This window comes from Episyrphus balteatus, chromosome 2 (assembly GCF_945859705.1).
Source record: "Episyrphus balteatus chromosome 2, idEpiBalt1.1, whole genome shotgun sequence".
Classification (NCBI taxonomy): Eukaryota; Metazoa; Arthropoda; class Insecta; order Diptera; family Syrphidae; genus Episyrphus; species Episyrphus balteatus.
This window is the reverse complement of record NC_079135.1, coordinates 24,053,169-24,064,851: the sequence shown is the minus strand read 5'-3', so window position 1 is coordinate 24,064,851 and position 11,683 is coordinate 24,053,169. Positions and strand designations below refer to the sequence as shown.

At 30.9% G+C, this 11,683-nt stretch overlaps 1 protein-coding gene across 1 annotated transcript; it reads left to right on the top strand.

Annotated features, from left to right (window-relative positions):
* The first annotated feature begins 3,948 nt into the window (after nucleotides 1-3,948).
* On the top strand, nucleotides 3,949-5,625 carry LOC129910961 (speckle-type POZ protein-like). Its single transcript, XM_055988570.1, has 2 exons — nucleotides 3,949-4,145; nucleotides 4,253-5,625. Exon 2 carries the CDS (start codon nucleotides 4,492-4,494, stop codon nucleotides 5,536-5,538), a length of 1,047 nt encoding a protein of 348 aa, XP_055844545.1. The 5' UTR covers nucleotides 3,949-4,145; nucleotides 4,253-4,491; the 3' UTR covers nucleotides 5,539-5,625.
* Nucleotides 5,626-11,683: the final 6,058 nt, after the last annotated feature.

Below are 11,683 nucleotides of genomic sequence, written 5' to 3'. Positions count from 1 at the left end.
AACTGATAAACATTAAACATCCCTTCATGTTCTTTTTACTAAATGGGTATTCCCCGATTTATGGATCAGCCATACTCATAGTGCATACCAGGGATGAGAATGCTTAGCCCGGAAAGTGAAGCATATTGCCCAAAAAAACGAAGTAGATTTGGAAAATATGTAGCAGATAATGAAAAACAAAAAATATACAAATAAAACAAAATATGAGACCTACATTGGTTGAAAGCGCATCAATCGTAGATAACAAATATGATTTTTTTCCTTAAAAAAAACATCCCCGGAAGTTGCTGTAATCATTTTTAATTTCAAATTTTGAAGTGTTTTTTATTGCAAAACTATTTTCAGGAAAGTCAGATTGACTTGCTCTTAGTTCCATGATTTGGATGTATAAAATAAGAAATTTTTGCTGATCCTAGTGAGTTTATTCCAAAATAAAGTGCACCAACAATGCATTTTCTTAAATGAATTTTTCGATTATCAAAAAATGAATCAATACAACACATCTTAAATGAAATTTTGTTCGTTAGAAAAAATTAGTCAAACGAAGTAGAAATACGTTGCTACGTAGCAGATACACAAATATAAATTAATGAAGTAGATCTACTACATATGAAGTAAATACTCATCTCTGGTGCATACACCATACACATATTGATGTACATTATGTTTATGTGAACTGTGAGCAAAAATAACATTACCATAATTATAGGAACAGTGTTGCCCCCCTATTACAGCTGTAGCGTTTTTGCTACAATATTATCAAAAAAAAAAAAAAAAACTACGTACAATCCAGAAAATATTTACTTAACACTACAATTTTAAAATTGCTATAAAATTAATTTTATCTCATTAATAAAAAAAAGATTTCGTATAAAATTAGAATTTATGAGGTATAAATTCTTTTAATTGTTTTGTGGAAAAAAAGGATTTTATATATCATTCAAAAATATATATTAATAGGTAGCACAGGGATGCAGAATGAAAAAATTGTTAAGGGCCAGTTGTACAAATATTTAATCCGTGGATCAGCAACTTTTATCTTCTGAAATCAATGGTAAGAATAGGTTCCGGTTTGGTACTGGTGCAAGGTCCACATATATGTAAAAATGGCCACATCCATGCTTCAACCGAAGTTGACCCGCAGCTAATCCACCGAAATCGGTGGGTTAAATTCCTGATCCGAAGCTGAACCACGTTTGTACAACTGGCCCTTAGATTCCAACTGTGAACTTAGGACTATCAAAAAACACTTGACTATCTACCTATATCATCGCAATGCTTATTATTTTAGGTGTTTTTGATCAATTCGAAGTCTATGTTAACTATACACTCTGTCACTCATTAGAATTACATTCAAATTAATAAGAAATTGAGCTTTTCTTGATTCCATGTTTTTTTCTTATTTTAAAATTTCGCTGGCATAAAGCGGTATCGGTCCCGAGATCAAGTTAAATTATTTGAGTAAGAAAATAAAAAAAAATATTTCCTAAACCGGCTGAAGACCAAAACAAACCAAATTTTTCAAGGACGCGTGCAATTTAAAAATTTTTTTTTTTTTTTTGTAACCTAGTCAGCAGACTTTAAATTAAGTTTATCCATGTATAATATTTATTTATATTTTATAACTTAGTCATTGTATAAGGTTAGGCCCCCTCTGTGCCAACAAAATTTTGTATCTATCAATGAATCTTAGACATAAGTTAATTTTAAGTCAATTGTAAATAACAAGTTCAATAAAAACAAAATTGATTGATTGAAAATTGATTGTTTTTTTTTTTGTAATAACGTTCTACTACAACTTAATCTAGTGTCTAAAAATCGAAAAAATAACGAAATTTAAATAATATTTCTATGTCGTATTTTTTGCTTTTTTGTTTTGTTGGTTTGCACTTGCTGGTTTGTTTTGGTTTTCGCCGAGTTTAAAACGTCAAAATGGTAACTGTAAAAAGAAAGAGAAGACAGGGACAAATGTTCGAACTTACCTATTCGATATTTTTCTTTCCCTCGTTCTTAGTGATGGGTAGGACACGAATTTAAAATGAGTTTGTATGAGGTACTCATACAAAAAAAAAAAAAATTAAAAATAACAATAACAAACCTCATTCAATTTACAACTCTTTCTTATTCTTCTTTTTCTTTTTTTTCTTTCTTTTCTTTCTTATCTTTTTTTTTTCTTTCTTTTCTTTCCTTTCTTTCTTTTCATTCTTCTCTTTTTCATATTTTTATTATTGGTTTCATTTTAGTACATTGTCGTATGTCCTCCTCGTTTTCTTAAAAAAAAAAAAAAACAAACGTCACATCCTCCTCCTCATTACTTCTAATTTTCTCCCCTCAAAATACGTACCTACTTCAAATGTCCCATAACACAAAACCTCATACATTAATTTATTTTTCATTTTAAAGCATTGGTACTCTTTACTCTTCATGCATTTCTTCATACACATACATTATGTACACACATTTCGTGGCGCGGTACATTCTTGATTTTCCTTTTCCTCATACACTCAATTTCATTCCTCATCTGCTCATCATCATGAGAAGAGACAGAGAGAAATACGAATAAGTTTTTTTCTGGAGACGAAAGAGTAAAGAGATATTTTTTGTTTTTGTGGTGAGGTGTGAGGCACGGTTGCCGGAGTGGGTAGGATCCTACCAAACTGGGTAGGTTTTTTTACCTTGGGTAGGTTGGTAGGTTTGAAGTCAATTTGGTAGGTTTTTCCAAGTTCTTTCTCTAAAATAATTTTATTTTTAATAATTGACAAAAAAAATTGTAATTATGTCAAATCTACCCAAAATATTTGTGCCAAACAAATGTGCCCATCTAAACCGAGAGTAATAATATTAAGTAGTGTATGTAAACGCAGTATTTTCATTGTTGGTGTCTGAACTCATCCATTTTCATGTTTTGTGTTGACACTAACTTCACATTCTTGATTAGTGATTTCTACAAAATGGCATTACAATTTTATTTTAAAAGTTTTTTCCAAAAAATTATTTATAAAAAATTGTTTTTTTAAAAAACGGCTCTAACGATTTTGAAATTTTTTTTTCTAAAAATCCACGTTTATATATCAATCAAAACTGCATACTTGTTTTGGAGGGCAATTTAATTTCAGATTTTATTTTATTTTTTTAAACGAATTTTATTTTTTTTTTTTTTTCAAATTTCTATATAAAAAGTCTTAAAAATTTAAGCAACTATAACTCCAAGAGCAAGTTCGTGCGACCCAGTCGTGCATTTTATTTTTTTAAACAAGAATTTATTCTCTTAAGCCTGGTACGCTGCTCGCGCTAAATTTTAGCTCCCATACAAATTATCGAAAAATTTTAGCTGAGCTAAAATGGATCCCATACAAATTATCGATAACTTGTATGGGAATTTTATCTTGGCTAAAATTTAGCGCGAGCAGCGTACCAGGCTTTAAAATCGAAAATTTTCGTTGGGTAGGTTTTTCTTTGAATTGGTAGGTTTTTTTGGAAACTTTGGTAGGAATTTTTTTATGCGAGTGGCAACCGTGGTGTGAGGTAATACATTTTTTTGCTTTGAGGTGATGGGACATTTCAGAGTTGTGTATGGGACATTTGTATTGCCTCATGTATGAGGTACCCATCACTACTCGTTCTCATCATTGTAATATACATAAACAAAAAATACCAAGACTGGAAACTCGGCGGTCAACTGACGTTTGCCTACAAGCTGCGAGGTGTGGTGAATGTCGTGAACCTATCGTTGTGTTCGTGTCAAATGTGTGGTGAATGTCGTGAACCTATAAATGTGTGCGTGTTAACGTCATTTACCAACGTGGTGGCTTTCACATATATTCACAGACAGCACTGTACACAAAAGGGTTTCGGGGGGAAAGACGTACGAAATTTTCCAGTCTTGGTATTTTTTGTTTATGGTAATATATATACAATGGTTCTCATGTGCATCTGCATCTTGTCCGTCTACGTCTTCGTGTAGAAACAGACTATGCAAACAAAACCAAACTCTGTATAAATGTGTAATATACACCTAACTCTTGTATCCTGTTTACTTCTTATTCAAGATCATGGATGGAATAAACAAAAAAGACTTTAAATTAAATTATTCAAACTACCCATAAACATTAAAAGTTGCATATCCATTATAATATAAATCAATTGTAAGTTAAAAAAAAAAACAATAGGTACTTTTATTCAAAGACTTTGAGTCAATTTAGTTTAATTTTCACGCATTTCCATTTACTTTTTTTTTTTTTGTTCATTTTAGGTTTAGATTGTTATTATATATGAGTCTAGTTGAGTCTTGAGTGGAAACATTATTAATTTCAAGAAAATTATTCAAAAAATACCTATTATTCATTGAAAGTGGTGTAGCCAAACCAATTCGAAAAACCTAACAAAAATATATACCTATTTGGTATTAATTAGGTTTTTTATCAATAAAAACTACTACAATACCATAATATTACTTTCTATCCATTGAAATATAATAAAACTCAAGAAAGAATGGAAATGTTAAACTTATGCCTACCACCGCCAACGCAAGTTTTTGAATGTTGGAGTAATTTAAACTATACATGGACCATACAAAATTTTAGCACCCTCTCTGAAAGTTGTTGGCAATATTCAGCCGCATTTTCTAGGGGTGATAAAGACAATTTAAAATGGAGATTGGAGCTTTATCTAAATGGTTCCAGTGAAATTTGGATAGGTTTAAAATTAACATCAGAACCTGTTAATGGGGATAAAATTATGGGCAAATTCAAAATATCCGTTTTGAATGCTGAAGGAAAAAAAAGTTATTCGAAGACAAGTTCGGGTGTTATAGAGCTTAAAGCAAATGAGGAGTATGAGCGTCTAAAGATTGGAAGAAACGATTTACTAAACAATCACCTTCCAGATGATATATTAACAATTTATTGCGAAATCGAGGTGGTAACTAATACAGTTGATTTTTCTGGACAAAAAGGTATTGAAAAGAATACAAATCCTGAAAGAACTCTTATTGCTGATTTTGCTAATCTTCTTAAAAATCAAATTCTAAGTGATGTCAAATTGGTGATCGATGAAGTTGAATTTCCGGCCCATAAAAATATCTTAGCTGCCCGAAGTGATGTCTTTAAAGCAATGTTCCAACATGACATGAAAGAGACCAAATCTGGTCGAGTCGTCATAACCGATGTCAAACCCGAAGTTGTTCAGGAAATGCTACATTTCATATACACGGGAAGTTCTCCGAAAATAAAAGAAATGGCTGTTGAGCTTTTCATTGCTGCTGATAAATATGCCTTGGACAATTTAAAAAAGATGTGTGAAATAGCCTTAAAAGAAAAACTGTCCATTGATAGAGCAGCTGATACTTTTATCTTAGCTGATTGCTATAATATGGAGCTATTGAAAAAGGAAACTATTAATTATATCATCTTCCATGGGAAAGAGATTACAGAAACAATAGGCTGGGAAGAAATGAGACTCAAACATCCGGCCCTAATAGGTGAAATATTGAAGGCGTTATTTTCATCAACAAAGAAACAGTTATCGATTTCCGAATAACATGTAATATTTGAATAATATTTACTCTCTAGTTTTCTGTTTTTCTTCATATTCAATTTTGATAATAAAAATTATTATAATTAATAACGCATTTTTTCATAGATCATTTCATTTTCCATAGCTCCTCCAGCCTTTAACAACGTTTGCACTTCCAATCCATGAAAATTTTGTTTGTTTTTTTAAGTAGGTAGTACCTGGGTGACCGAGCTTTGCTCGGTATCTTTAAATGTCATAACTTTCAGTGAAAAAAGTCAAATGTAAACAGCAATTTTTTGGAGTGGGTTTGAGTTTGCAATGACCAGTTTTTTCGCGGGTTACAAAACACCACATTCCCACTTTATAATCCAGTTTATTTACGTTTGAATACACATACGACGATCAGTAATGGATAGAAGGGTTACAGGAATCTGCATTATCGAAAATGCCTACAGCAATGAGATCCCTTTTTGTTCAAATTTTAATTTACGGGTCAGAAAGTTTTGGATAGTGTACATAAAGTTAATCTTTTTTTCAAGTTAAGCCTTGTCGGCTTGTTGTGAGTTATTTTATTTTTATACGTTAACAATAGTTGCATTTAATCAAAAGAAAAACGTAAGACAAAGGTAATGTGTGATACCTAATTAACAAATTACTTAAAAGTTTCAATACATGATCAAAAAAGTCATGATCTAAAAATTTTTGTTTAGTTATTGTAACAAAAAGAAAAAGAACAATGCGTAAAATATGGAACCATCCTTCAAAATTTTATTGAAATCGTTGAATCTGTCTCCGCAAAAAAAAACTAATGTAAGAGAAAATACTTTCAAAATGTTGTATTTGCCTAGAGGAAAAAACCCTCAAAATTTTATCGAAATCTTTAAAGCAATTACCAAAAAACTAATATGTGAGAAAAATAAGCGTAGCTGTGAGCGGATGTTTCTAAAAGTACTTCCAAAACATTTTATTCGGCTAGGGGACCAAAACCTTAAAATTTCATCGAAATCCTTAAAGTTGTTACCAAAAAAAATTCCATGTTAAAAAAGTGGGCGTGGAGGTGGGCGGATTTTTCCAAAAATACTTCCAAACTTTTTACTCACTTAGATAAACAAACTCCGAAAATTTCATCGAAATCCTTAAAGTGGTTACCAAAAAAAAATTCCATGTTAAAAAAGTGGGCGTGGCAGTGGGCGGATTTTTCCAAAAATACTTCCAAACTTTTTACTCACTTAGATAAACAAACCCTGAAAATTTCATCGAAATCGTTAGAGCCGTTCCCGAAAAAACTTATATGTTAAAAAAGTGGGCGTGGCAGTGGGCGGATTTTTCCAAAAAAACTTCCAAAACTTTTGACTCGCTAAGATAAACAAACCCTGAAAATTTCATCGAAATCGTTAGAGCCGTTTCTGAAAAAACTTATATGTTAAAAAAGTGGGCGTGGCAGTGGGCGGATTTTTCCAAAAAAAACTTCCAAAACTTTTGACTCGCTAAGATAAACAAACCCTGAAAATTTCATCGAAATCGTTAGAGCCGTTTCTGAAAAAACTTATATGTATGTTAAAAAAGTGGGCGTGGCAGTGGGCGGATTTTCCAAAAAAAACTTCCAAAACTTTTGACTCGCTAAGATAAACAAACCCTGAAAATTTCATCGAAATCGTTAGAGCCGTTACTGAAAAAACTTATATGTTAAAAAAGTGGGCGTGGCAGTGGGCGGATTTTTCCAAAAAAAACTTGCAAAACTTTTGACTCGCTAAGATAAACAAACCCTGAAAATTTCATCGAAATCGTTAGAGCCGTTTCTGAAAAAACTTATATGTTAAAAAAGTGGGCGTGGCAGTGGGCGGATTTTTCCAAAAATACTTCCAAAATTTTTTACTCGCTTAGATGAACAAACCCTGAAAATTTCATCGAAATCGTTAGAGCCGTTTCCGAGATCCCAATTTTATATATATTTATATATATACAGGGTGTCCCACAGTCACCGCCCCAAACGAAAACCATGGATTCCTGAGGTCATTTTAAGTCGAAAAACTTAAAAGGTAATTTTCTCGTTTTCGTCCCGTTTTCGAGTTACCACGGTTTTTATGATTATTGTTCTCTTTTCCCTTATCTGGCTTTATCTTTGCCAAACTACGTTTGATTTCAAAAATTTTTTTTACAACCAATCAAGAATTTATTACAGTTTTAGTTTGTCTCAAAACTTTTTTTTCTGCGGACAACCGTTTCTCCACAATTTTGCATCAAACACAATTTTCTTCGTTTTTTAAGTTGTTTTTTACACTTTCATATCATTTAAGTCAAAAAAACACGTTAATGAGTATTAATTTTTTGTGCTTTTTATTAAAGCCCAGTTTATTTTCTTAAAAAAAAATAAGTTTTATTTCATAAAAAAGGCTACTGAAATTTATTAAAAAAAATAAACAAATTGAGTGAATTAACAAAAAAAATAATTTTTAAATACAAAATTTATTTAAATGAATTAAAACTTTTTCTGAGCTTTATTTATTTGTTCTTTTCTTAACCACAATAGCTCAGAAAAAGTTTTTAATTCATTTAAATTAATTTTTTATTTAAAAATTATTTTTTTTTTAATTCACTCAGTTTGTTTATTTTTTTTAATTACTTTCAGTAGCCTTTTTTATGAAATAAAACTTTTTTTTTTATGAAAATAAACTGGGCTTTAATAAAGAGCACAAAAAATTAATACTCATTAACGTGTTTTTTTGACTTAAATGATATGAAAGTGTAAAAAACAACTTAAAAAACGAAGAAAATTGTGTTTGATGCAAAATTGTGGAGAAACGGTTGTCCGCAGAAAAAAAAGTTTTGAGACAAACTAAAACTGTAATAAATTCTTGATTGGTTGTAAAAAAAATTTTTGAAATCAAACGTAGTTTGGCAAAGATAAAGCCAGATAAGGGAAAAGAGAACAAAAATCATAAAAACCGTGGTAACTCGAAAACGGGACGAAAACGAGAAAATTACCTTTTAAGTTTTTCGACTTAAAATGACCTCAGGAATCCATGGTTTTCGTTTGGGGCGGTGACTGTGGGACACCCTGTATATACATATATATAAACAATTTTAGCTCGTTTAAAGTTATAAGATATCGTTTTTTTTTATCGAAAATATCGAGCTCTTTTTTCTTTTTACTTAATAAATGCCTTTTTTGCTTTTTAATTGTACTGAAGGAACTGAATATTGGTTGAGTTTTTGATGTTCTTGAGAAAAAACATTTTTTGTCTTTGTCGAATGTGAGCGTTTCAGATATTTCTGACCGGTTTGAAGTTAGATTGATTTTTTACTTTAGGGTCGTTTTTATATACTTTTTAAATTATTCTCCTCTCATTCTTATTAACTATTTACGGTTCCAATTTTAAAGTTTAAGTGACCTCAACTCCAAAGCTTTTCGCCCAGGTACGACAGTGGGCTCACTTTAACATTAAAATTGAATTATATTCAACCGCTCTACATAAAATAAAAATAATTTTTATTATTTTTTCTTCGTTATTACTTACAGTTCCTTCTTTCTTTCTCAATACTTTGTTTGCCTTAAATTACTGAAGTCAAATATGTAAATGCTGTTGTTTTTCCATTTGCCATTTAAAGAAAACCCCAATATTTCCAAAAAGTTACATCTTTAAACTCGGAAATGGTTTCGTATATAGATTTCATAAAAATTACGTAAAATCCTTTTATAATCTTAAAGAAATATTGATATTTAAGACCGAGAGCCCACAGCAATTTTTGGGAGTGGAGGTATAACCAAAATGTGAGTATGTAGTTTTATAGCTTTATGCATTCTTATAATGAATTCAAAAGTCTGGCAGCTTTAAATCGCGGAATTATATGGTTTCCGAGGGGTTAAATATCGCGAGTTTTCCAACTAATGTGAGTAGGCTAAATTAACACAATATCACATTCCGAATATAAGGAGTGATGCTCTGTCATTTCCCCTAGACCTGAAGACATCAATCTTGACGATGCGATAAATAGAGCTGAAGATAGAAGCTGTTTAAACGGCCATGTTTTGGAGACTTCGATGTTTTATTTTTTGTTTGTTATTTTGAATTCAGAACTCTCAAAAAATAGAGCCCTTATGGTAAGTTTTAAAAGCTAATATCTTCAGTTCTATTGATCGCATCTTCAAGATTGATGTCTTCAGCATTAGGGGAAATGACAGAGCATCACTCTTTATATTCAGAAAGTGATATTGTGTTAATTTAGCCTACTCACATTAATTGGAAAACTCGCAATATTTAACCCCTCGGAAACCATATAATGCCGAGATTTAAAGCTGCCAGACTTTTGAATTCGTTATAAGAATGCATAAGGCTATAAAACTGCATACTCAAATTTTGGTTATACCTCTCCACTCCCAAAATTTGCTGTGGGCTCTTAGACTATTTTACAAATTCATGCGGCCTTAAATGCATATTTAAAGTGCATGTTTTTTATTTTTAAGAGCATATTTCAAGCGTTCGTTCGTTTTTAAGTGCATGAAAATAGTATCCCTATACATTACACTGTACTTTAAGAACATGATGGTTTTAATTTGTCAGACTTAAGGCTAAACCCTAAACAAATCACACAAGGTTTTTGTTTGGTTATTCTTAGAACTCTTGGGAACTGTTCAATTCGAAATGCAAAACAAACAAACTTTAATATTTTTAATTCAAATAGCACATTTTCAAGTTTATGCCTACTATATCAAAACTTTTGTAAAAAAAAAAAATTGGCATGGCCTCCCCCCAACAAGAAATCCTGTATACGCCCTTTACCACACATTAATTTGAAATGCAATCATAGGTATATAACCCACCACATTGTTGGTTTTGTTTCAAATAGAATGCACAAATACTACTTTAAATTAAAAAAATGCAAAATCATAAGCTTGAGCCAGGTTTCTAATCTAACGGAAATACGCACACATACAAATTTGAAATGCAATCATATACTAAGAATAAGAAGGTAGGCACTTCTTATTCTTAGATCATTAACCAGTGGCGTAGCTAGCCCTGTGGGAGCCCTGTATCCAAATTATTTTGAGGGCCCCTATCACCTATATATAATTTGGAAACAAGTGTTCATCAATATCAAAAAAAAAACATAAATATCCCATTTTCAAAAATTTCACAGTTCCAATTTTTTTTAATTCCAAAATTTAATTTTTTCAAAATTCTATTTTTAATTTATTTTTAAGCTAGGTATATAGTAAATGCTTTTGTGATAAAAACTTCATTGAAATTGAATTTGTAGCTTGTAGACCAGTGAAAATAATTTTTGAAAAAAAAAAATATTAGCAGCATATGGGTGGTTGGAAAATTCGATATCTCAAAAACTTGGCACGTTAGAGACATTCTAGTGCTAGATTCAAATTTAAAATGTCAAAGGCCGTTAGAAAAGTATAATTTGGTTTCTCGCCAATATTACTGTCATTTATGGAAAAATCGATAATCCAAACATTTCAAACATTTCACATTTTTTTTATTGAAAAATAATATTTTGATAAAACAACATTTAAAATAGGTAAAAAGCATAAAGTAATTTTTAGCCACATTTTGTTTAAATCAAACCATTTTTGTAAAAGATAAAATTAAAAAAGCAATAAATCTCATTTTTCTCAATATTTCTGAGGTTATTTAAAAAATGGTAAAAGTTGTAAATCTTTTCATCATTCCCCAATTTATTAGTTATTATTATTTGTGGGCAATTTATTTTTTCATACCATTTATCCATAATTTTCCCACAACCCTTACTAATTTTTTTCAACTTTAGTTCCTTATACAGACAGACAAACGAACTTGCAAGATCCAGTTTTGTCCTCATTTGCAGGCCATCGAATTGAAATAATCTTTTTTATCAAAAAACAAAACCGACTTCCATGGATCAAAACTAGGTGTTATTATTTTTCTAATAGTTCCTATGGCAAGAACTGAACGAAATTGAAATGGGACCACATTGCAGCCACCAACTTTCCAATACAAAAAGAATTATCAAAATTGGTTCACTCAGTCCAAAGTTATGAGGTAACAAACACAAAACAAAACAACAACAAAAAATACTGACGAATTGAATACCTCCTCCTTTTTGGAAGTCGGTAAAAAGTGATCACATGTTAAAGTAGGGAAAAAAAAACTATCACCGCGAAGAAACACAGACGCGTGTA